Source organism: Grampus griseus, assembly GCF_964374135.1.
Source record: "Grampus griseus genome assembly, chromosome: 13".
Classification (NCBI taxonomy): Eukaryota; Metazoa; Chordata; class Mammalia; order Artiodactyla; family Delphinidae; genus Grampus; species Grampus griseus.
In genome coordinates, this window is record NC_139007.1 from 74,136,003 (window position 1) to 74,162,631 (window position 26,629).

Below are 26,629 nucleotides of genomic sequence, written 5' to 3' on the forward strand. Positions count from 1 at the left end.
TATAGGAAAAAACATAGGGTATATGGGGTTTGGTACTGTCTACAGTTTCAGGTTCTTGGAACGTATCCCCTGAAGATAAGTGGAGACTAGAGTAGTCTTTTTAAAAAAAGATGAAATTGGTAGAAACCTCTTAATATTTAATAATCTAGGTTTATATAGCCTGTATTTGTGTCATCTTTAGGCAAACACCTTAGCCTCTTTTCTACCTCCTTGTAAAAAAAAGTTGGATAAGACAATATCTAGACCCATTTGTGGTCAAACCCTGATTCTTCATAGCATCTTCTTATATCGTTGACTCATCTGATTCTCACAATCTTATGATCCAATGGAGTTATTGTCTTCATTTTACAAGTAGAGACAGTACCACTCAGGGTAGGGGAATTGCCCAAAGTTCAACAGATAGAGAGAGGCGGAGACACAGCAAGAAATTGACTCTTGGAGCAATGCTCTCTACTTGGCCTTCCTGCATCTTTTTGGGTAAACAAAGTAATGCATAGATAAAATCATGTACCCATTTAGTCAAATGTTTATTCAATGAAAGTATGTATAAAAACTTACAAATCTGAGAACTCAACTATACATGAAATAGGATGACGGGATATTCAGTTTTTAACATATACGTACAGCACAGTTATTAACTGTTCTTCCCTTTCCCCTTCGGTCCTTATTTCTGGCTCCTGTTTTATCCTGTGAGACCATTCTGTTACTGGCCTAAAGGAAGATTAATGGACAACTTTTACTGCTTTCAGGCAGATGGAGGAAATTTGTGTTTAAAAAAAAAAACTGGAGACTAAACATCAAAATTAAGTTTTTTCCCAAACAGCACAGTTAAGTGTTTTGTCCTGATTTCTCTTTGCCATTTTTGATGCTTCAATGAATGTTGCCAGTAAACTATTAGCAGTAACATTTAAAGTCATTGAAGTTGCTACATCTGCTCACAAGTTTCCCTGTAAGATGCATATTCCTGTATCCTTTTCCCCACATACACACACTGATTTAAAAGCAGCTGACTGGTGCTAAAAACAAATTTACCACTGGCAACTGCTAGAATGGCATGTTGTTTTCTATCCAGAAAGACAATCTATAGAACAGTACTTTCAAATGTGATTTTTAAAACAACTGACACATTTGTCAGAAACTAAAACACAGTATTTTCTTGTTGTTCAACTTTGAAAGAAGCCAGCAATTAGATAAGGCATTTGCATTAATTCACCTGTTTACAACAAGTATCCACACATTTTCTCTTCCAGACACACAAACTCACAGCTTGTCATGTTTTATCCAAAAATTAAGATTGCCATCACATTATTACTTTTTCTCTTTTGTGTTTTGTTCAAGTAGATTTCTTAACTAATAATTTTTCTTAACTGGACATAATCTCAAAGGATGCATTCTGAAATAAGACCTCTGGAGGATAAATACTAACAACGTTTTCTTGGACTTAAAGTTTCCCCACACCTCTAGATTTTGCATAGTACAGAGCCCCACTGTATCTCTAAGCAGCATGCTGTATTTTCAGACATTGTCTTTCTGAGAAGGAAGACTTATTACCCAGGGAAAGTCATAATTTTAGCTTACCAAATTGCATTCGAATTGTTTTGTTATATACCCTTCATTAGTTCCAATCATCCAAAACTTCTCGAAGTCTATTTGAGCTTATAAGTACTACTGACCATTATCTTTCCAATATCCTCTGAATTAAAGTAAATATGTTCCAGGTTTATAATGCACAAAGCCTTTACGGAGGAGGGGGCGCTGGGGACGGGGCAGGGGGAGGGGGAGGGAGGGGCAGGGACCTGTTTGTATCATGCCACGGAGAACAAGAGTTCTGACTTGGGGGAAGGGAAGGAAGATAGTCTTTGTAAAAATGACAGTTTTTTAAAAAGATAAGTAACATTCAGTCTAACAACACTGTTTCCTGCTCCTTTTTGATGGAAGCTAACACTGGGCGGTCGGGCTCCCTCACTTCAGAGTCCCCACTGCCCAGGAGAATGGACCGCCCCTCGTCTAGGGCGAAAACGTCTGAGTTCTGGTTTTGGCATGAATGTTTAACAACCTCATTGGGAGTTGAGAACGTTTTGTCACACAGGTTGCATTTGTAGGGTTTGTTCGTCTGTACCAACATGTTGTCCATCTGACTGCCTTCCTCAAAGGTGCAGAGTTCCAGAGTCTGTTTGTCCACCATGGTGTACGTGTCGATGCTCTGGTTGAGGCACACGTGCCGGGCAGCCTGGTTGGCCCTGCAGAAGCTCTTGTCACAAGTGCTGCATTTGAAAGGCTTCCCGGTGTGTATGTACATGTGCTCCCGCCAGTGGCTCTTCTGGATGAACTTGCGACCGCAGATCGTGCACTCGTACTTGCGCCTCTTGACCTCCCTCTCCTGGTCCGCCTGCTCCAGGTTGTCAATGTCCGCGATGTCTGAGGGCGGCGGCGTCTCCGAGTGCGGCTGCCCGTCGATGATGGGCGAGTCCGAGATGTGCCGCAGCTCGCTGTCGCTGATCATCCCCGCTTCAGGCACCTCCATGGCGTCTTTTCCTAGGTCCGCCGTGTTGCTGCAGAGAGACAGGGGCACGCGGCTCTCTCCGGGCTGGCTGGCTGTGAAGGGGACCCCCGTGTGAATCTGGAGGTGCTCCCGCAGACTGCTCCGGAGGGTGAAGCGCCGCCCACACAGGTGGCAGGCGTAGTACTTGGGGAAGCTTCCGTTCCTCTTCATGATGCTGGGCTTGACGTGGGCTATGGTGAGGGGTGCAGGCTGCTCGTCCGAGGAAGAGGCTTCCAGATTGGTCTCCTCCCCGGGGGCCGGGGGAGGAACAGGAGTGGAGACGAGGTCGGGCGACAGTGAGGTCTGCAGCGGGTCCGAGGGGGTCATGTGTGTCCGATTCACCTGGGTCAGGTTCGAGGGCAGCTGGGAGAGCTGGGAGGCCTCAGGCACCTGCTCCTGGCTCATCCTGGACGGCTGCGGCCGTGGCTCTCGGCCAAGTTTCTCCGGCGCTGAAGCAATCTTGGTGGCTTGCCTCAACTGATGATCTGCAATCTGGATGCCATACAAGGAAGACGCCAGCGGAAAGACCTGGTCAGGATGAGAAAAGGCTCCTTGACTGGCCAGGCTGGCCTCCTGGATCAGCGGGTAAGCGTGGAGAAACTTGATCCCCTGCTCTAACCGCACCGGGTCGATCAGCTGAGGGGCCATCTTCCCTGTGTACATCAGATGCAGGAGGTAGCTGAAGATGTCGGGCTGGATGTCAGTGGGTTTCAAACGGACACACTCACTGCAAGAAACAGGCCAAAAACAAGCCTGTGAGTGAACGTCAATTCATGACTCAAACGACAACATAAAGCCTGGGGGAAAAACCCGGTACTTATAAAGGCAAAAGAAACAAGACCATCTCACGTATATCTTACTGTTCATTTCATGAACTAGAATACTGGAGCCTATATAATTTAACTCTAATCCTATTAAGAACAGAGAGAAATACAATAAAGATATTTTAAAGGACCGAGAAAGGAAAATTCATGTTAAACAAATGTGGTATCTTAACTCAGACTCCTGAAGCAGTTTTTCTCCTAGTAATCTACGTAAAATTATATCATATATAAAAAACTTTGTGTTTTATGGAGAGGATCCATTGCTTTCTATCTGAAGGTGGCCTGTGACCCAGTAGATGGTTAAGAACCACTGACCTGCAGATCTTTTAGCTAAATGTCTAGGACTCTGTATTGATCCAGGGCCATCCAGAGCTCAGCAGATCTTTCAAGGTAAGAGTCAAACAATATAACATGGAGGAGCTGGACTAGTGCCTAAGAGCAAGACAACAAAAGCAAGAAAAAGGAAAACCTCATTTTACCCCCGCTCTGCAACCCTCTGCTCTTGCCAGCATGAGGATGGGGTGCTGTAGAGCTGGGAAGAACAGGAACGGCAAACCACATTCTAGCTCGAATGGAGTCAGATCACTGCCCCAGCATTGCCAGATTGCATGAAAAGCAGCTCTGGGACAACTCAGTTCCTTAACAAATGTAATCATCCTCATCATTAGAACTGTAGCTGGGATTTTTTTTTTAATTGTTTCTAATATTCTCCAGTTATCTTTAAAAGAATTAATTAATAATTATTTATTGGCTGCTTTGGGTCTTCATTGCTGCGCGTGGGCTTTCTCTAGTTGCGGAGCACGGGCTCTAGGTGCGTGAGCTTCAGTAGTTGCAGCACATGGGCTCAACAGTTGTGGCTTGCAGGCTCTAGAGCGCAGGCTCAGTAGTTGTGGCGCACGGGCTTAGTTGCTCCGCGGCATGTGGGATCTTCCCGGACCTGGGATCGAACCTGTGTCCCCTGCATCGGCAGGAGGATTCTTAACCACTGCGCCACCAGGGAAGTCCCTGCAGCTGGGATTTATAGGCATTTTCTCATTTAATTGCCATTAATTCTCATTTTACAGATAAGGAGTTAAGGTTCAAAGGGATTTATACCTTGCTCAGTATCAGAGTTAGTAAGCAACGGAACTGGGATTTAATTTGAGTCTAACTCCTAAGCCAAAGCACCAAGAGTCTTCGGAGCATGAAGACAACCCTGTGGAGTAGATGAGGCAGATCTGACTATTCCCATCTGACAGACATGGAAACTGAGGTCCTCCAAAGTTAAATGATTTATCTGAGGTAGCTAAAGCAGTTGTGGCAAAATTGATTTTAGAACTTTTAGACTTTAGTGTTTGCATCATCCCAGAAACAGCATTCTGATTCAAGCAACAATAATAAAAAGGTCCCAAGAACTCTCCCTGGGCCCTTAGGGAAACTCTAATGCATCATTAGCAATCAGTGAGATGTATATCTACATATTATGAGGTATGTGTGCTATCACACACTGAGTGAATATATTCTATAGACAGTGCATTTAAAAAAATTTTTTTATTTATTTAATTAATTTATTTTTGGCTGTGTTGGGTCTTTGTTGCTGTGCACGGGCTTTTCTCTAGTTGCGGCGAGCGGGGGCTAACTCTTCGTTGTGGTGCGTGGGCTTCTCATTGCGGTGACTTCTCTTGTTGTGGAGCACGGGCTCTAGGCACCCGGGCTTCAGGAGTTGTAGCACGAGGGCTCAGTAGTTGTGGCTCATGGGCTGTAGAGTGCAGGCTCAGTAGTTGTGGTGCACAGGCTTAGTTGCTCCACAGCACGTGGGATCTTCCCGGACCAGGGCTCGAACCCGTGTCCCCTGCATTGGCAGGCGGATTCGTAACCACTGCACCACCAGGGAAGCCCGACAGTGCATTTTTAAACTTTAAAGACACCTTCCTTGAATTCCTTTAGAATTTACAATCATTTTTGATTATACCACTTATTACTATTAGATTTACTATTACTATTAAGCTATTTATCTTATTAACAAATATTTTCCAATATGCTAAAATAGTATCAGTATATTCTGCTCTTCTAAATTTAATATTTTATTCTGTTAAAAAAAGGGGGGAAAGTGACTTTAATAGCAATTTGTGACAAAATAGATTTGGATAACTACTGCATCGCTATCAATGTGTGTATATTTCAACATGACGGCATACAAATAATCATGTGGAAAATGTTTGACTATAAAGTATGGAAGCCAAAGAATAAAGATCAAGCCTAAAAACCAGCACCCCTTTGACGGTAGAAAGAGGAAGAGTTTCTGTCACTCTGTTTTTAAAAAAGACACACAGATCATTCGTGTCTTTATTGGGTGGGCCTCCCTTTAAGCACAAGGTAAGTGCCAACAATATTTTGTGAATACTAGAACATATTTAGATGCTTTAGGGAAATGCAATATTCAAAATAAAGCTGCAGGGATTAGGTGTGGTGAAGGACACTTTCATAATGTAAGCAGTCAACTCCTGATTGAAGACTTAACTACTGGGGATCTTTCCAGGGCCAGGCAAAGGCCTAATGAACCGGAAAGCCACAGGCCTTCAGAGATGCAAATCACCCCCAGGAGACCATAGGGCACCTTTTGTTCTGTGGGTAGGAATGCTCCTCCGGGCAGGAGGAGGGGAGAGAGAGCCCCGCTGCCCCCAGGGCAGAGAAGAGGGAAGGGCAGAAACAAAGCAGGGCTACATTTTTCAGCATCCGTGAGAGGTAAATACAAAGCAGGACCCCTTTCCAGAAAAACTCTGTTGTAAGTTTTATAATTTCCCCTTATTTGTTATTGTATAGGTTGTCCTCTGTCTACCGACTGTGAATGGAGGTGACTGGACAGTAAATCTCTCAAATTTTAAAGAACTTCATACAGTTTCTGATGGCAAAGAAGGGATGGGGCTGGGGAGGCCCCGTCCACACTTCAGCCAGGCTTAGAGGGAGAAGGAAGGACTCCAGGGGCCGCAGAGCTAGTGAGGAGCCCCCAGGGAGAGGAAAGGGCGTGTCCCTGGGGTTTACTGCAAGTGCCCAGGGCTCTGGGAGGTTTCCAGATGCCAATTTATCCTGATTTGTTCACTTTTTTTTCTTTTCTTAAAGCAGAAGCACATAGACACACTCAAGACACTTCAGAAGTTATTTTAAAAGCTCCTTAGGGCTTCCCTAGTGGCGCAGTGGTTGGAAGTCCACCTGCCAATGCAGGGGACACGAGTTCAAGCCCTGGTCCGGGAGGGTCTCGCATGCCGCGTAACAGCTGGGCCCGGAGCCACAACTACTGAGCGTGCGCTCTAGAGCCCGTGAGCCTGGAGCCCGTGCTCCGCAGCGGGAGAGGCTACCGCGATGAGAGGCCTGCACACTGCAGCGAGGAGTGGCCACCTGCTCGCCGCAACTGGAGAGAGCCCGTGCGCAGCAACGAAGACCCAACGCAGCCAAAAAAAAAAAAAAAAAAAAGTTAGCAACCAATTAAAAAAAACCCCAAAAACTCCTTATGTTACGTTCCAGCCATTGCTGTCCTTGACGGCTCTCCCTCCCAGTCAGCCAGACCTCCTGTCGATTCTCTCAAGCTTGCTCTGGGCCACTCTGGTCATTTGCAAGTGCTCTGGGAAGGACACAGCTCTCTACAATATGCTTACACCTAAGTGGTTTGATTTGCAGATGTCTGTTTGACGTAACACTTTTATGGAGGAAAAATATAGTTTTAGCACAGCTACAAGCCCTTCCTGTAAACTTTCACAGTCATTTACATTTTCAATCTTTCCTTCACTAGACTCTTCAAGTAAAAGTTGGGCTTAAAGAACTTTGAAAGTAAAGATTTTAAAATAACGTTAGATGTTGTCAGAGGTTGTACTTAGCAAGGCCTGTCTCTGTTTTATTTTTGAGAGCTCCAAGTCTACATGATTTAAAACTTTCACTTAGAGAGTGTCCATAAGACAGAGACATCTAGTGGCAACTGCAGACATAAAACACTCTTCTTAAGTGTGAAAAAACTGTATTCTTGGTCTATCTCTACAGTAGCCAGCAGTTAAAAGCATGGCTGTGGTCTTCGCGCAGTATTCTCCTCTCACCAGAGGTGGTCAAGGCCTCAGGCAGCCCAAATGGCACGCGCCAGCTCTGGGGCAATAACACACTGTTGCTGAAACTTGGCTCCTCTCTGCACCAACATCACATTCCTTTGTTAGAAAGGTCTTTGCTTACTGTTCTACACTTAAGTTTCCTGCATCTATTTAAAACTCGTTACATTATATTCTTTTATGCCTCAAAATGAAAACCTGTCCCTTTGCAAGACAATTTCATTCACTGCGTAGAGACTTCCAGTGCCTATTAGCTGTGATGTCTCTGACAATAAAGGAAACAGAAGCATCCTTAGTGTCCCAAGATAAAGCAAGCTCCGCCTGCCATTAATCCTACTAATCCTCCATTCTGCTCCTCTAGACATTAATCAAGTGTCTATTATGTACAAATCCCCGAACTATTGACTGCAAATGTTCAAAAACATTTGTAAAACCCAGTCTTTGCCCTCAAGCATCTTACAAATGAGGAGGGGTGGTAAGTAAGTACGCAAATAACAACAACAAAGGGAAAATATGTTGCTCGTACAAAACGGCATAAATAAAGTGCTATTGAGAGAGGAAGAGACTGCTTTTCATCATTTCGGCTCACTTGACTGTTGCGGGGGCGGAGGTCACGGAAGAGGTGATGTGTAAACTAGAACTCAGGGAGTGGGCAGAAGGCCAGCAAAGCGTGGTCCAGGTGGGCGTGCGGTCGGGAGACAGGCTGGAAGGAGGTCAGGCTTCATGCCTGCAGGGCCTTGAAAGACAGAATGAGGAATCTGTGTGCTAATTTGATGTGTGATGGGTGTCCTCTTGGTTTCCAATCAAAGGAGTAACACAATCTGGTAGGTTTCGGATCAAAGGCACACTCCAATCAAAGCAATGCTTAGGAATATTAATCTGACAGTAACGTGGAAAATGATTAGGAAATGGAAGTGAGAAGGGAAGGAAAGAACTAATGTGAGAGGTAATTATGAAGAAAACATGATTTGGGCACCGACAGGATACGATTTTAGAGAGATTTTTAGTATGGTTTACTTGAAGATAAAAAAAATAGGGAAGTCAGAAGGGACTTCAGGGAAGACTTAATTCAGTTTTAGGCATGCAAAATGAGATAAAAGAGGATATTCAATTCTAGATGTCCAGCAGGCAGCCTGTGGCCTTGGGAAATAGAGTTCTGGAGACAGAGAAAGATCAAGCCCAGAGCTGTCAACGGGTTTCCAGCAGAGGCAAGACCCAGGAAAAGATGAGCGCCCATCAGGAGAGGCAGAGAGAAAGCAGCGTGGAGACCCCACTCACCAAAAGTGCAGGAGGCGCCTGTGGAGAAGGCAGAAAAACAAGGGGGATTCAGAGTCATCAAAATGCAGGTGACAGCCCTTCAGAAGGAAGAAAACAGTCGCAAAGGCTGCAGAGGTCAGGGACGACAGAGACTGGGAAGAGGCAGTGATTCTGATGAAGAGGCGACCTTGGAAAAATGATGCCAGTGGAGCGATGGGTGGAAACCACAGTGCCAACGGAGAGGAAGAGTGTGGGATGAGGAGAGCGGAAGCGAGGCCATCGGTCATCCTTTGTAGAACTTTCACAGTGAAACAAAGGAAAAGCAGCACCATCTCGCAGGTAGACAGCCGTGTCACGGAAGGGCTGAGGCTTCACAGGCTTGGGGATGGCAATGGGGGCACAAGTATAAAATGGAAAGTACAGAATGAAAACTACAGGGTAGGATCTGGGAGCATAAGGGCAGGAGGAAGATTGTTTTCCTTAGACAACCAGGGGCCCTTTTCCCCAAGACAGAGAGATGGGAAGAAAAAAACTGCAAAGATAAGGAGACTGAGACATGTTAAGAGAGAAAAGAAGGAAATTGTGGGAATTCAGGCCGCCAAGCTTCTCATTAGGAGACAAGGATAAATACTCAAAGCCTGGGGGACAGCCGGGACGGGGCCGGAGGAGTGAGAGGAAGCTGCCTTCGTAGTGGACCCGACCCTGCCGCTCCTGACTGTGTAGGTGACCCCCAGCGTGGCTACCCGGAGGTGGAGGGGCTGCTCGGGGCAAGCGAGGTGATGAGGGACTGGAACCTGGGGAGAGGCGGCGAGACCCCCGGTGGTGATGAGGGCGAAGCGCATGTTCACGGGAAAGAGGGCCACGGAAGTTCAGAGTCTACAGTCATTAGATTATTATCAACCACATTAGTTACCTGGTCTGATGGACAAACAACATCTTAAAGTAATTGGAGAATGAAGCAAGAACTGATTTGTGTGCCTTGAAGTACACATCGCCGATGGCAACCGTGCAGTCACACAGGAAACCAAACTCTCGCTGAGCGTTTAACTGTTGCAGAAGAATAAGTCCATGGTTGGCCAAATCCATTTTTTAAAAAATCTGCAAAGCAAACAATTTTGTTTTAAGAAAGATGATTCACAAATAAGTAGTGTCTTTATAGTCACCAACAGTAATGGTCACGGCTAATATGTCAGGCACTGTAGAAACGTTACATAAATTCACTCAGTCTTCACAACAGCCCTGTGAAGTAGTTCTGTTGTTACTCCCATTTTACAGATGATGAAATTTATGGTGAATTCGGGGACTGCGTGCTTTGCCCAAGTTTATACAGATGGTAAGTGGAGGAACCAGGAAATGGGCCTGAGCCGTCAGCCCGCCAGACAGCAAACATTCCTGGATCTTTTGTCTTTGAGTTTAAGATTCCAAACGCAAATTCTAATGATCCATCAGAAGTTGTCCAACCTTCCAGAGAGAGAAGTAAATTAAGGTGCTGGGGTGTGGCCACAGCAGGGTAGGGCCAAGATCTCACCAAGTCTGGACAATCCTCCAGCTCCTGCCGTGTGGACAGGGCTGCAGCCGGCAGGGCTATAATAACCCCACATGGTTACTCCTCAAGGGTGAGGGCTCAGGACTGGTCCTCTTCTCCATCTTTTGTGCAGGAGGAAATGGGCTTCGAGAGGTGCAAGTAGTTAGCCTGGCCCATCTGGCCAGAAGGTGGGGGGAGTCAAAACTTAAATCTGAATGTTCTGACTCCAAGGTTCTAACCTCTTTAATTCCTCATACTTCACTCCAGCAAACCACATGGCCTCAATCTATTTGTAGTAGGGGAACTGCCTCTGGGGGAGCCGGTGTATCAAATCCTGATGTGTTCCTTCCCACAGGCAAACAGCATTTATAAAAGCCCAGCACACAAATATCAACATTATACTCAACAGTGTACTTAATGGGGAGAAAGAGCGAATGCTTTCTCCTTAAGACTGAGAACAACGCAAGGATGTCCATTCTCACTATTCAATATAGTACTGGATATTCTAGTTAGAGCAATAAAGCAAGAAAGGAAATAAAAGGCATACTGACAGGAAAGGAAGAAATAAAACTGTCCCTATTTGCGGATGACATGACTTTTACATACACAGAAAATCCCAAGGTATCTACAAAACCTCCTGGAATTATTAAATGACTTTGGCCATGCCACAGGATACAAGATAAACATATAAAAACCAATTGTAGGGCTTCCATGGTGGTGCAGTGGTTAAGACTCCACCTGCCAACGCAGGGGACACAGGTTCAACCCCTGGTCCGGGAAGATCCCACATGCCGTGCAGCGGCAAAGACCCAATGCAGCCAAAAACAAACAAACAAACCCAATCGTAATTCTATATACTAACACTGAACACGTGGACACTGAAATTAGAAATATATCATTTATAATCATACAAAAAATGAAATACATAGATGTAAATCTAACAAAACACGTATAGGACTTGTATACTGAAAACTACAAAATGCTGGTGAAAGAAATCAAAGAAGATCTAAATAAATGAAGAGATATACTGTATTTATGTTTAGGAACACATAATACAATTTTTTCTAAACTGATATATGGGTTTGATATAATTCTTTTCAAAATCCCAGCAAGATTTTCTTTGTAGATACAGACGAGAATATTCTAAAATGTTTATGCAAAGGCAAAGAAACTAGCATAGCTAAAACAGTTCTTAAAAAGAGTAATAAAGCGGGAGGAATCAGTCTATCCAATTTCGAGATGTATTATATAGCTACAGTATTCAAGGCTGTATGGTACTGACGGAGGGATAAACACACAGATCAATGGAACAGAATAGAGAAACCCACATAATTATGTACAGTAGATTTTTGACAAAGGCACAAAAATAATTCAGTGGAGAAAAACAGTTTTCAGCAAATGGTGCTGGATCAACTGGACTTCCATAGACAAAAAAAAAAAAGGAAAAGGAAAAAAGAAAAGAAAAAGAACTTTGATCTCTAAGTCTCATATCTTACATAAAAATTAACTCAATGCATCACAGACTTAAATGTAGAACACCAGAACTATAATTTTTTGGGAAAAAAATGGGATAAAATCTTAGAGAATCTAGGATTCATCCAAAGTACAAACCATAAAAGGAGAAACTGATAAACTGTACTTCATAAAAATTAAAAACTTGTTCTGAGGAAGACCCTGGTAAGAGGATGAAAAGACAAGCTAAAAAGTAGGAGAAAAGAATGTGATAAAGGACTAGTATCTAGAATATATAAAGAATTCTCAAAAGTCAACAGTACAAAAACAATCGGATTAGAAACCTAATGGGCAAAATACCTGAAGTGAGGATATGCAGATGGCAAACAAACACATGAAAAGACAGTTCAATAGCGATTAGGGAAAAGCAGATTAAAACCACAGTGAGATTCACCACATGCCTAGCAGGGTGGCCAAATATAAAAGAACAATAATCAAGTGCTGGCAAGGATGCAGAGAAATGGACTGCTCATGCCATTGCTGGTGGGAAGGTGAAACGGTGCAGCCGCTCCGGAAAAGTAAGCAGTTTCTTTAAAAATTAAATATTTAACTACCATACTACCCAGCAATTGCACACATGGACGTTTATCCCAGAGAAATGAAAACTTAGGTTCACACAAAAATCTGCACCTGTATATCCACAGCAGCTTCACTCCTCAGTTAAAAACCAGAAGCGACCCAGATGCCCTTCGACGTCTGAACAGTTAAAACAATGTAGTATGCCCAAACCACAGGAAACTACTCAGCCTTAAGACGAAATGAACTACAGCAACAGGCAACAACCTGGGTGAATTATGTCCCCAAAGGTTACATACTGTATGATTCCATTTACATAACATTCTTGAAAATTACGGAAATAGAGAACAGATTAGTGGTGGAGGGGCGAGGGGAGAGGAGGGCAATGATGCTTGGCTGTATAGAAGGGCAACAGGAGGGAGCCCTGTGGTGACAGAAATGTTCTGCAGTTCAACGGTGTCAATGTCAATACCCTGGTTGTGATGGAGCAGAATTTTGCAAGATGTTTCCATTAGAGGAAACTGGGTAAAGGGTACATGAGATCTTTCTGTATTATTTCTTGTAAATCTACAGTTATCTCAAAATAAAAAGTTAAAAAAGGAAGGCCCACCACACATTAATTAATTAGATTAAAAATGGATAACCACGATGCTTAACTTCAGAATCAGGGAAGCGACTGTGGAGAGAGCATTACCAGTAAGCTTAAAAACAAATATAGAAACAGAAACACATCGATTCTTACTCAGCTGGTGCTCAACGCCTCACCCTCCTGTTCTAGGGTTAGGGTTAGGTTCTGGGGATGAGCTGGCAGATACAGAAATTGACAAGTGTGCCCTAAAGTAAACGAACAAAGTGGAATGATTCTTTAAGAGACTGATCTGGTCACAGAGCAATACTCCAGAATGTCAAGTATCGTGTTTTCTACCAAGAGCTATATATCCAAGCATGAGGGGCAGGAGAGCCATCCCTGTTCGCAGGAGTTTGAGTGTGAAGAGACCTGGACTGTAGTCTTGCTTGCAGGTGAACATCAGTGGCGTGGATCGGGAACTTAGTTCCCCAGTGTTTTCTGCGTATGTCAGAAAAGGCGAAAGCAGGAAGATCAGGAAGGACAGACAGGGACATTGCCAGGTGGCAAAGTAACCGGGATGACTAAGAAACATCGCTCTCATCTGACCTCCACCAGGATATAACATTAGAAACTTGCCTTCAAGGCTGTTCTCTGAAAAGCGCCAGAACACTTCCTTTCCCATCTTACTAACTTGCCTTTCTCTACAAAAAGTATAACACCTATATGTCATTCATTTACTTTCACACTGACTTGAGCTATTTGAGGTTTTGCTAACCACATTTTACAAATGAGGAATCAGGCTTAGGGAAGTCAGGTAGCTTGCCCAAGATTATAGAATACCTAAGAACAAGAAGTAGGGTTTAAACTGGGGTTCATTTGATTTTTTGGAACACACTACATACAAGGATGTCTGTTTAAAATTAATAGGGGATTCTTAATGTCTACTTTAAAGTGTATATACTTGTTATAAGAGATTCAAGTATTATGGACACACAATAGTGTCCGTCCACCCCACCCATTTCCCCACACTCTGGCCAACACTGGGTATTATCACTTTTTAAAGAATCTTTGCCAATATCGCTTTTTACCTTCTATGGATTTAATGATGAGCTGAAGTATATTTTTATGTCCTCTTGCTTCTCTTCATGAGCTTTGCCCATTTTCTATCAGGTTATTTGTTCTTTTTTCTTATCTGTAAAACCCTTTGTATATAAAGAAAACGAGCCCTTTGTCACATATGTTGCTAATATTTTTCTCTCTTTTGTTTTAGAGAGATTTTTGACATATAAAATTTTCATCAAATTTATCAGCATTTTATAGGACGATTTTGAGGTTTGGGATTTTTACATGAATGGCTATATATCATCTCTTCGATTTAGCAAAATGTATGGCTCTCCCCTTGTTCCAAAACGGACTAACGTAAGTATCTTATTCAGATCATAAGAATAAAACTATGATAAAACTGCAAAACGTTTATTTTTAAAGAGGGTCTACTAGTTATTTTAGGATCTCAATTTAGGGGCATCTAGAATAGGAAATGAACTGAATGTGTCTTTCAAATACAGAAGGCAGAACACATGTCCGGAGTCTCTGAAAAGTGGAAAAACCAAATGAAAGGAGAAACAAAGAAAATGTGTCATATGTTCATATTTCACATGGGGGGAAAATCCCATACAGATCAATTTTTAAAAATCTTCTTTACTCTAGAGACCAAAAAGCCTTTCTCAGTGGGAAAAAGAAAAACACCCCCCTAGATTCTCACATATATAAATGAACCTGAGAAAACGGGGTAAGAGGGTAGAGGGAGGAGAGGGTACCGGGCTTGGAGCATCTCAGGGAGCTCCTGCCCCACCCCCATCCAGCTGACAGTACCGCCCTTTCACCAATCTTCTTTCCTTATCACGGCCCCCTTCATAATCATTTCCATGAGGCTTTACTTGCACAGTGCTGCGTAGGCTGAGGATGCAGCATCTTCACGGGCTGGCTCTGCTCCAGGCTACCCCCACTTGAGGAAATGGACATCTGCTCTTCCCACCGCCATCAACTGCTCACCCAACCATATTGCTGCTGCCCGCGAGCACTGAAATGGCCCTGCACTGCCCACCAAAGTCACTGATGGCCTCTTGCTCCCCAGCCCAATGGAAGAGTAGTTTATTCGACCTCTCTGCCGCATTTAATACCCTTCTTCCTGCTCCATAAATATTCGGGCCCTGCTTCCAGGCCGCCGCACTTTGGTTTTCATCTCACCTCTGGCTATTCTATTTTAATCCCCATCAAGATTCCTCTTTTGCTCCTCTGCTTTTGGTCCACAGCCCACTTCTCACTCTGCAGACTCTCTGTGGGGATCTGGTCCACTCCCACTTGGCTGCCCCAAAGGAACCTTAAATTCAGTCTAGGCAAAACAACTCAGATCCCAAAGGGACAATAAAAGCGATAGACACAAACCTGTTCCATCTGTATCCCCAGCTCAGTGCATGGCTCCATCATCTACCCCTCGACCAAGCCAGGAACCCCAACTCCCCTTTCAGGCCTCTACCTCTCACTCCCCATATGCCACCCACGTGCCACCAATTTAAACTCTTTATCCCACCCCACGCCTTAACTCTACCTCCCTACTCATCTCCCCGTTTCCAGCTCTAGCCTCTCCAACCTATCCGTATGAAACAGCTACAACCATCTTTTCAAGGGCAAATCTGATGTTACCATCCTGCTGAAAATCCTCCTCCTGTCTCCCCACCGCCTTCAGGATGAATCCCAGATTCCTCAACATGGCTTACAGGTGACCTCACTGCTGCTCACTCTGCATTCCATGCTCTAGTGCTAATCTAAACTATTGGTTTCCAGACTTCTGGGCTGCCAAGACCTACTAAAAACAAACCAAGCAACCTTGAAACTGGGGGTCCAACAGAGTGTGCTCCCTCTTTATTTCGAAAGAAAAGACATAAAATATTTACATACCTGCTAGGAATGGAGGGCTTTTCAACATAAAAAGGTAGACAGGACATAACTTCAGAATATACTTCTAGAGGAAGTACAGTGGCACTACATTCAACATATGGAAAAAAATTTTTTCTAATGCAAAAAAAATTACAACATAAAGTTTTACTTTATGACATTAAGTTGTGCCTAATGGTTTTCTTGATACAAGACTGTCCGTTTGGTGGTCTTTACCAAGTGATCAACAAGTGTCCCATTGTTCTGAAGTCCAGGTATGATCACAAATCCAGTTTTATCTGAGTATGTTGACGATAACGAAGACAGAATGATGTATTTCACTCACTTGGGAAATTCTGGGTGAACAGATAAACTGCAGTTTTCTTTGCCCAGAAAATGTCCTGAATGCCTGGGCCATTCTTGGGCTCCTAACAGAACATAACACTCACTGCTCAGGGGCCTCCCTCTCAAAGCTGAGCAGCTCAGCAACCTGATTTCTACTCGCATGGTCAGGAGACGGGGCCTGTTTGAACTGGGCCTTGGAACTTCTGTGCAGGACCTTTGAATGTGCCACTTCCAGAGGGACCACCACTGACCGCCTGCCCCTCCCCCCCAGCTCTACTTGTCCTCTGCAAAATTTCCCTGACCTTCAAGACTGGAGGGTCTTCTTACCTCCAGAGCCTCTGCGAACCTGCCTGATGCTTCTGGAAAGCCAGCATTGAGTGCTACTTATCATCTATTACTTTATCCCATGTGCCTAAGCATACTGTCTGAGGTTCAATATTTGTTAAATAAGTTAAAAACTACATGTTTAGAGAGGAGAAGAGTGTTGAGTTCCAATCATCGGTTGGCCCCTGACTAGTTGGGTGATTTGGGGGTAAAAGTTCAGTTTCTGTTTTTCCTAGATTAACTCCAAAATTCTCATCAATTTAATGTGTGCTATATTTTGGAACAATTTTTCAATTTTAAAATGTCACCTCGTGTTTCTTCATGCTAATAATTATGTTCTTAATAGTGCTTTATAGTTTATAATAACCCTTCACACACATCATTTAATCCTGGTCAATACCATGGTATATTGTCTTTTACTATTTGTTTCATTATTAATTATAATAATAACCACAGCATTAATAATAAATGACCACTTATGTGTCAAGGATTAATCAGCCTTTTTCCAGAAGAAATTTAGACTTAGGGAAGTTAAGTAACTTGCCCACATGCAGAGCCAGCTCTTAAGAAGCAGATCTGGGAAGTGGTCATGCACATGATGAGAGCTTCCTAAGGTGCCGGGGCAGTGGATACAAGTATGAAGAATACACAGAGTTCAAGGGTATAATCAAGTAAGCGCACAGATTTCTAATAGCCAACTCTGATAAGAACTATCAAAGAAAAATATAAGGAACTATGAGGTCATAAAACTAGGGTCTAATTTGGGGATTGTGGGTCAGGGAAGGTGTTTGTGAAGAAATACAAGTTAAGGAGATATTTAAAGAACGAGAAGAGTTAACTGGGCAAAGGTAGAGTATTCCAGGCAGAGGGATCAGCATTTGCAAAGGCCTTAAGACAGGAGGGAACAAGATGCAACTGAGGAACTAAAAGGTCAATGTGGCTGAAGGGCAAAGAGCCAGAGACGAATGAGGCAGGTGAAGCTGAAGACTCGGGTTTTGTTAAGGATTCTGGTCCATATCTTAAGAGCAGTGAGGAGCTCCCAAAGGGGATTTGAAGAAAGGTGACATGACCAGATGTGTAAATGATAAATGATAAATATCATTCTGAGCTGGTCTACATGATCAGATGGCTGCAGCTGAAGGGCCAACCAAACAGGGGATGGTGGCAAAGAGGTGGGCAAGGGGAGGCCTGTTAGAAGTGGTTGAGAGGGGAGGTCTTCCAGTGGTTTAGAAGAGAGATGACAGATCGGGTGGTGGCGATGAAGAATGACAGAATTTGAAAAACAGAAGATAAAAAAATCAGCAGAACTGGTTGTTGGTGGATTCAATGGAGGAGGGTGGGGGAGATTCAGGTGTCCTAGGTAATCCCCAGATTTCTAACTTGTGTAACTGGATAGAGCATGGGGCTCCCCCAGTGGTGGGAGCACAGGCAGAAACCCAGTTTTGTGGGGGAAGATCATGAGGTTAGGTCCAGACACGTTGGGATTGAGATGCTTTTGAGACATGCCAGGTAGGGATGTAGGGTACTTGTCGGTCAGTAATGTTGGTCTGGAACTCCGAAGTCTTGTCTGTAATTTATGTCAGAGAGTCTTTGGAGAAGCCAGGTGTGTCTGACTCTAGAAGTCACATCCTTAAATCATTACATGATAGTTCAAAGAGGTTAAAACTAACAGGAGTCCACTGAACCCTGGTCTTCTGGGTGTAAATTTCACACTCCTTCCACGACACTACCTTGCTCTACAGGTCATTCCTAAAAGTTCTTACCAGTCGTAGTCACAGAGGGCCAACAACCTGACATAAAACTGAAGACCTATATAAAGCCCCCACCCATTCAACACTATAAATGGAACGTTAAAAAAAAAATCATTTGTCTTTCCTAAATCAGAATAGTGAGCAGAGAGGAACTGAAGACAAGTAGAGATAAAGAGGGGAGTCAATTGTTAAAAGTGAGATTGCACAGAATGCCTTCTTATGTACGTACAGGTGTACAAAGTGGCTTTTTTCTTAAGCAAATTCAGAGACTGTAAGACGTAACATGTTGAAATAAATTAAAAACACTTTCCAAAGCCAAATACAAATAATCATTTATATTATTTAATGCTTTGGGTTTTGCCTTCACCACTGTATCACTCTGAAAATGGGCTACTACCTAGATGTCGAGTGCTGTCAGCTGCCATCACACAGCACACGGTGGGCTGATCCTTAAGTAAATGACTCATCTTCTGGAGGAACAGCTGAATGGGACGTATGTAATCACATTATATTTTGACAACCCAAGTTCCTCCTTCATTTTTGGTATAAGAACAGGAGACCAAAACAGCTTTTGGGAATTGATGATTCACTTTTTAAAGATAATAGCCCTTCTAAGATACTAAATACCACTTAGATTACCCATTTCAAGGGCACTAAAAGGGTCCTCTGGAGTCCTTGATTTTATTTAAGTGAAACATAAATGAATATTGTAATGCACAGGACACCTCAGTAATAGAAAAAGCACTACCCACAAGTAAGATTGATTCTTTCAAGTAGTAGTTTAGACCACTTACCAGGAGGAAAAAACTGCTTTTTCAATTAGTATTATTAATAATTAATATTTGAGGGCCTATAAAGTAAACTTGAATGAGGCTGGTTGTTTGAATTTTAATATATTTTAAAACCGTATTTCGAGGCTAGGAAATGTCTTTAGTTGTGATGATAGGTTGACATAGTTTTCTTAACATTTCTTTAGTCAATCCTCCCCATAGTAATTAGGAAAAGGAGGGACATACGCTTACCACTGGCACTTATTCTGACTTTGGAAAGCATTGCATTTGTAAAAGATTTCTTTTTAACTGAATTTTGCTTAAGTTAACATTAAAATTAGTTTTTAATTTCTGAGTATAAGTTGAGGTCAGAAGGAGGGAGTTCAGGGATAGTTCAGATGTCAAGGAGAAGCAGGTCAGAGATTTATGGCTAAAAAGAGTTGATATTTAAGTGATAATTTGAAAGGTATTATGCTACAACCAACTTTAAGGAAACGTAGATGTGGATGTGACCACACAGCAAAATTTAAAACCTAATCTAATTTGCTTCTAATAACCCTCCAAAGTAGAGATTGCCTTCCTTTTTCATATGTTGTATGATTGATTAGTAAAATGAATCTGAAGAAAACATAATCACCTATAGGTGCAGCTCCATGTATGCCAGAGAGGAGCTCCAAATATATTTTAACTCAAAGACTTAACTGACTAATTCACTTCAATATTTTATTTCAGGGTTCTCAAACTTTTTGGTATTAGGACCCCTTCACACTCTTTACAATTACTGATGATATCAAGAGCTTTTGTTTATATGGAATATAACTATTGATATTTATATTAGAAATTAAAACTGAGAAATTTAAAAACATTTATTAGTTCAATTAGACATAGCAATAACAAGCCCGTTGCATGTTAATATAAATAACACATTTTTGTGAGAAAAAATTATATCTTCCAAAATAACAAAAAAATAGTGAAGTGGCATCTTTTTATATTTTTACAAATCTCTTTGATAGAAGACAACTGGATTCTGCATTCACCCTGCTTCTCCATTTACTCTGCTGTGATGTCTGTTTTGGTTGAGTATTAAAGAAAATCTAGTCTCACCCACATACGCAGTTAAAAAAAAAACAGAAAGCATTTAAGTAGACTTTTCAGGTAATTGTGGATATTCTTCTTTGATATTACACCAAAACTTGACAAGTGGTAGTTTCTTAAAGGTTAGTTGTGCGATCTAAAAGTTTTATACATCAATGAATGAAATTTACCTGCTCAATTACAGTAAAATTCATTGCTGTCTCTTACACTTTGAATGGATCGTTTATCCATTCATGACTTTTAACACTGCCTATTGGTTATTTGGAAAATGTCAGTTCATTGAGTTATGCAGATCTCCCCAATGTTGACACATTTGGTCAACAGTGAAAAAGGCCAGTAACATCTTAGTATCATTAGGAAAATAGCTTTGACCTTATGGAACCCTGAAAGGGTCCTGGGGATTCACAAGGGACCGTAGACCACACTTAGACAATCCCTGTTCAGAATCACTCTGGGGACATGGAGAATCTAAATGACTAGGCGGGGCATAGAAGAACATGTGTACGCTCTGAAATTGTTCTCACATTATTTTGAAGTTCACCCTTGCTTCATGCAGAACTTAGGGGTGCACAATATTTAAAGAAACTGTACACGAAAGCCTCTTGTAAAGTAAAAGATTTGTTTGATAAATACTTAACCAGATACAGTAAAGTGTTTTACAAATTCTATCTTTGCATACGGAGCTTTCTTGATGTGAGAATGTCACATGATGCAAACCTCAATGCATGTGAGCTGGGGATTCTGCATTTGAGCATAAATACCAGCCTCAAACTTGCCTAGTCTTCACCGTCTTGGCCAGCCAACTCCTTGTTAGTGTTCTTTCTGTGGCTACTGACTGCATCAAGGGCATATCAGCACTGTAAAACACAACCGTATTTACTATGGATTCAAAGAAATATTTAATTATTTAAGTTTAATTTGTTAATAAAAATTACAACCTACTTGAGCATAAAAAAGGTTAAGAAGTATTTTTGACCTAATGCTTAGAATGTTAAATTTCTTTTTCTTCAGGGGAAAAAAAATTCTCAATTCCCTTTTTGGTTTTCAGGGTCATGCTTTGTGACCCAAAGATCATAAGGAAGTAGGAAAAGTGACCAATGCCCTGTTGTCAGGTGGACTTTGAAATTTATGGTAAAGTCTCCGGCTGACCAGCAGTTCCTCCCTTACTGTGATGGCCTGGCGCTACACTACGTGCCCGGTCTCAAAAGTTACTTCACAGAAAGGTGAGTGGGTCTAGGGATGAAGCAACAAGCCACAGGTAAGAAATGGTAGGAGAGTCTCCCAACTCCAAAGCAGCGGACCCCAAGCCAACACCACAGGTCAGCCCTAGACATCTCCTTCACTTCCCACAGGTCAGCCTTAGGCATCTCCTTCACTTCCCACCTCTATGTTGGTGATTCTCAAGCCGGGGAAAAAGCATATCCCCTTACACAGGGACATGTATCTTCTTGGAGGAACTGGGGTAAATGCAATTTTATATAATTTAATAAAATTTTTATATCACAAAAGTGCAGATTTTGGAGGACAGTGCAAAGTTCATATTAACCATTAAGATAAGAAAGAAACTGTCATAGCTTTTATTCTATGACCTAATACGTCTAGTGTTTATTCTCTGCTGCTGGTGTATTCCACGGGAAGAGCTGGCGGAGCACCGGGTATTTACGTCCTCTCTGAAGAGCAGCTTTGAAACTGGCAAGTAAGCAGCTGGCCTGTACAGCAAAGCTTTAGGGGTGGTTTATCTGCCATCCCGTAACAGGGTTCCTCCACTGTTGACTATCTGTGGCACCGATACCATTGGTATGCCACTTCTTGTACTTTGAGATCTGGTGATGGTTTCAACACAGGTCAAGTCTTTGGCTAGAAAATAAACTTATACAAACCACACATTTATTAAGTGAGAAACGCCCAGTTTACAGGAATGTATTATTAGTCGTAAACTTCCTTCTTCAAAATTACTTTTAACAGTTTGAAAATGCCCTGGACACATACCAAGATCACTTAGAATGCAAAATAAAAATTTCCTTTAACAATTAATTTTGGCTTGTAATAAATCAGAGAAATTAGGGTTTAAAATGTCTTAGTTCTGATTTCCTAATAAAATCTCAGGCCCCTCAGACTAAAATGCTCGTGATATTTATACCCTGCTCCAGTGACCCATTAGGGGTCAACATAGAGGGTCGGTCCTAGGAAGGACTGGGTTTAAGGAAACCCAGAGCACCTTGGAATTCTGCTTGAGCCCGTGATTCCGATCTTTTTAATGCTTTATTTTACTAAAACAATAACCTATGAAAATGAATAGACCTGAGACTCACACGCCAAGGGGGCCCATTGTATGATGAAGAGCTAAGGAACACCGCAAACTGGGGGCGGGGCAACGAGCCTGGGTTATTTCCCTACGGCATAATTAGGAGTTCAGCAGTTGAAGTTCTCGCAGTAAATGGCGTAGCAATAACTACATTTTCACTCTGCCCAACCACTTTCTTGCCCGCTCTGCTACCCCTGCTTTCTTTACTGCCGTCTTAATTCACTACCAGCTAAAAGGAACAAAAACCTCGCTTCCTAAGCACCTTTTGCATCACCATGTCTCTTTGCAGCCTTGTTTAAAAATGAATGGTTTGGGGGTTTCGCTACACCGAGGAAACGACTCTGGCCCCAGGAAGCAGCCTCCGCGCCCCAACCTCCCCTCCGCGAAGCCCTACACGGGTGTGAAGGCCGCATCGGCCGGGAGCGCGGCTCGGAGGCCGGCCTCAAGGCCAAGCAGCCAGCAACCACAGCGCAGCTCTGGGCTAGCCTCGGCCTTACCGGAGGCGTAGATCGCCCGTGGAGCGGAAGCTGGAAGCCGCCGCTCAGCGCGCCCACCCCCGCGGCACGGGCGGGGGCCAGCGTTTCCCCCCACCCTCTGCCAGAAAGCGGCTCAACGGCCACCTACTCAGCCTAGTCCCGCCACCCTCGCCCCGCCAAGGGCGGGCGCCGAGGCCGGGGGCGGGGCCAGGCGCCGCACACCCCGGCCCCGCCCCCATCCCCGAGGTGCTGAGGGGAGAGGAGGAGCGACGCACTTGGGCCGCGCCGCACGCTCTCCGCTTTCCTCAGTCCCGCGTGCGCGCGCGCGCTCGCCCAAGTCCCGCGGAGTTTAACACAATGCCGACGCCTACGCCGTGCGCAACGCCCCGGCCGGCGCAACAGCTCCGGCGCCGGGGGCGGGGGGGGTGGCCAGACAAGGCGAGGGGAAGAGCGCGCGCGAGAGCGGGAGACAGCGCGAGACCCGAGGAGGCCGGAAGCGCGCGTGCGCGCCCCCGCCCGCGAGCGGGGAGGCGGAGCCGCAGCAGTAGCGGCAGCAGCTGTAGGAGCCGCTGCAGCTGGGAGAAGCGCCAGAGAGGCCGGGCCTGCTCCGGTCGGACCGGATCCCTCCCCTCCCCCTCCCTCTCCGCTCCCCTCCCCCAAACCCACTTCCGCAGCTCGCAGCCTTGCCGCCGAAGAAGCAGCGGCGGTAGCAGCAGGAGGAGGCGGCGGCGAGGCGATTACGGAAGGATTACGCACCTGACGGGCCGGCCTCTTGGGGCTCCAGCGCGGGACGCTCACCGGCAGCCGCCGCTCGGGACGCGCTTCGCGGTGGCGGCGGGAAGGGAGGGACCGGCGACGGGGAACGGAACGCGAATCGCCCCCCTCCCCTTTCTCCCTCCCTCCTCCTCTCCGCCGCCCGCCCTCTCGGCTTCCGTCCCCTCCCCCTCGCGCAAAGCCCCGGATGGAGCTGCTGCCGACTCGCCGCCGCCTGGCTCCGGGGGATGGTTTTGTCAGGCGGCCAGAGCCCCGGCGCCAGGCGCAGCCGCCCCCGCCCCTGCGGGGCGCCCGTGCCCTCGCTTCCCAGAACCGGGTCCCCGTGTGGTCCGGGCCCTCCGCCTGCCTTCAGCTGAAGCCCCGGGACTGGGGTCATTCGTCTTCTTTGTTGCCACCGTCGCTGCCGGAACCGTTTGCGAGCTCCGGTGGCCCCCGCCCCCCCTTCGCTTTCCCTGAGCCCGGCCCGGGGGCGGCACGTGGGCACCGGCCCCGGGAGGAGGAGGCGGTGCGCGCTTACCTGTCGCCGGTGTCGCTGCGGCGGGGGGTGTGGAGGAGGCACCGCTGGGCAGCCTTGGCCGTGCTCTCCCCGCCGCCGCCGCCTCTGCTTCTCTCTGCTGCTGCTGCTGCTGCTGCTGCTGCTGCCGCCGCGGTCGGTGTCTCCGGCGCGGCGGCGGCGGCGGCGGCGGGGCTTTTCCTGTCCGGTTACGTTAAGGTCACATGACCGAGAGAGCGGAGCGACTAGTGCAAAGAGGCTGAGAGCGGCTCCCGCCGGGGGGGAGAGGCGGCGAGAGAGCTGTGGCGGCAAGAGCCCCCTCCGCCCCCCCAGCCGCCTCCCCTCCCCCCGCCCGCCTCCGCCTCCTGCTGCTCTGCCGCCGCCGCAGCCGCCGCCGCCTGCAGCACTAAGTACGCTGCCGCTCCCACCCAGGCTCCGCGCTCTACTCCAGCCAAACTTCTGCAGACCATGTGCAGCCGAGGCGAGGAAACTTCTCTCCACCTATTGGGGCTGGAGGCTTGAGTCACAAGCCCCATGTTTACATGAAGTGTTAGGTAGGACAATCCTGGAGATGCTCGGGGAAGGGATGGAGAATTACTGCTTGGATCCTTCTGCAAGCTTGTGCTTGACATCTCTGGCCTATAGCTTTGTCCCTCTGCTTCCCGTATTAGCATAAATTTTAACCTTGAAAGACTTGAAATGGATTGGACTTGAGAACCAGGGAGATAGTTGTGAAATTACTAATACTTTTTTTTACCGCCAGTGGTAATTGAGAAGGCATACTGGAGTAGACATGCTTGTTGGTGCTGTGTGTAGAGGTAGAAGTGCTTCCTTACAGACCAGATGAGTGTGATGTAAGACGTTTCTGTTAGGATTGAATTTGGTGCTTATTTCAGTAATTGGGTTTTAGCTTATGAAGCTTTGGTCCAGAAAAGTCGAAGTCTGCAAAGCGTGTTTGTTACTTACGAACAATTTACTCTCCTTTTAAGCTTTGGTTTCTGAGATATTGTTAGAGTGGCTTCCAGAGTTGGCCATTCTGTTAAATTTAGAGGTCCTGAAACATGGTAACAGGGCAAGCATGGGGTTTAATACTCATTGATGGTCATTCTTAACATGTTAAAGTTTACTTTTGCGTCGTTGCCATTTTGCTAGAATTTTATTTATATCTTTAGAAGTATGATTTAGTCCTTTGAGGAGTGCATTTAACGATTTGTTTTACATATCTAGGATTTTGAAGACTTAAAAAAGAATATGGCTTGATTTGTAAGAAAATGGAGGCAGCAGTTCCTAGGCTACTCTGGTTTTAAAGCATGCTATCCTGGATATAAGCTCCTTGATTTGATGTGGAACCCATTTTGGTTGACACAGCCAGACCTAAGCACAGTGCCCTGGCACGTAGTTCACAAAATACTTAAGGCAAGTTTATTATCTTAAGACAGTTAATTTAATATACAGCAGTGTCCCTGATAAAAATCTGCGTGTGATTCGGTAATCCAGTCGTACCTGGGGCTACTGATGACTAATTCCTTCTTCTTTGAAGACAAAATAAGCAGCTGTGTAACTTTAGTGGTCCAGAAGTGAGTAATAGATTTAGTACATACCTGCCTTGAACTTTCTTGTTCTTTGATCAGCTAGATAAATGACTTGTGAATGGCTAAATGTCTGCCTTGCAAAACCAAATTCTGACCCTGCTATAAGCATTTCTGGTGCACTATCACTAAAACATCAAAGTTGGCCATTAGACTGGCATGCCAGTTTCCTTGGATTTGCTTTACAGTTGAGATCTGTTTCATCTCATTAGGAAACTAAAGTGATTTTGATTGGTAGACATCGTTAGAGATCTTTGGGTTCTTAATTCTTTTAGACTTTGAACTTTCAAGTTTATGGTCTGATGAGTGCTTACATGGAGAGTGAACTGATTTAAGAGAAACCAAAGGAAAAACTGAGCAAAACTAATGCTGAAGTTTTAGATGAAGCCATAGGGCAGAAACTTGGCTATGTGTCCCAAGTATTTGGCCTTGAGTCAGAGTAACTATGCTTATTCTTAAGATCAACAAATATTTTCTCAGTACCGTACTCTATATTATTGTATAGAAATAAACCCTGGGGTTATTCCTGAAACTGAATCTCTTTCCTAGAGAAAGTGCTGTCAGGAGCATCCTAGTCTTTTCTTTTAGAGCTGCTGCTCTGGAATTTAGAACTGGGGTGGCTTTGCTGCTAATTCTTGGAAGGTATAATGATGGATACTTGGATTTTGCCAAGTATGCCAATTATTTTGATTTTTAGTCACCATCATCAAGTAAAAGCATTATAAGGAGTGCTATACAGACTATATCTGCTATCTACAACTGGTTGAAGTAGAAACATTTTGATGGATACATATGCAAAGGTTGGGGAGAAAACTTAGTTCTTGCAGAGAATGGCTAGTAGTCTGTCCGGATTGGGCCAAGGGAAGCTGTCAATTAGTCTGGTTATGGGAGAGCCACAAATGCCCTGAGTTAAGTAATAAGAAAAAGAAGTTAAGTCATCTGTTTAGTGTTTGTGTACT

At 44.5% G+C, this 26,629-nt stretch overlaps 1 protein-coding gene across 1 annotated transcript; it reads right to left on the reverse strand.

Annotated features, from left to right (window-relative positions):
* Positions 1-600: 600 nt before the first annotated feature.
* On the reverse strand, positions 601-23,694 carry ZBTB2 (zinc finger and BTB domain containing 2). The gene is made up of 3 exons (XM_082669116.1): positions 23,571-23,694; positions 9,607-9,791; positions 601-3,269 (listed from the first exon to the last, which is right to left on the reverse strand). The coding sequence occupies exons 2-3, from the start codon at positions 9,777-9,779 to the stop codon at positions 1,898-1,900; spliced, it is 1,545 nt and encodes a 514-aa protein (XP_082525242.1). The 5' UTR covers positions 9,780-9,791; positions 23,571-23,694; the 3' UTR covers positions 601-1,897.
* Between the last annotated feature and the right edge of the window lie 2,935 nt (positions 23,695-26,629).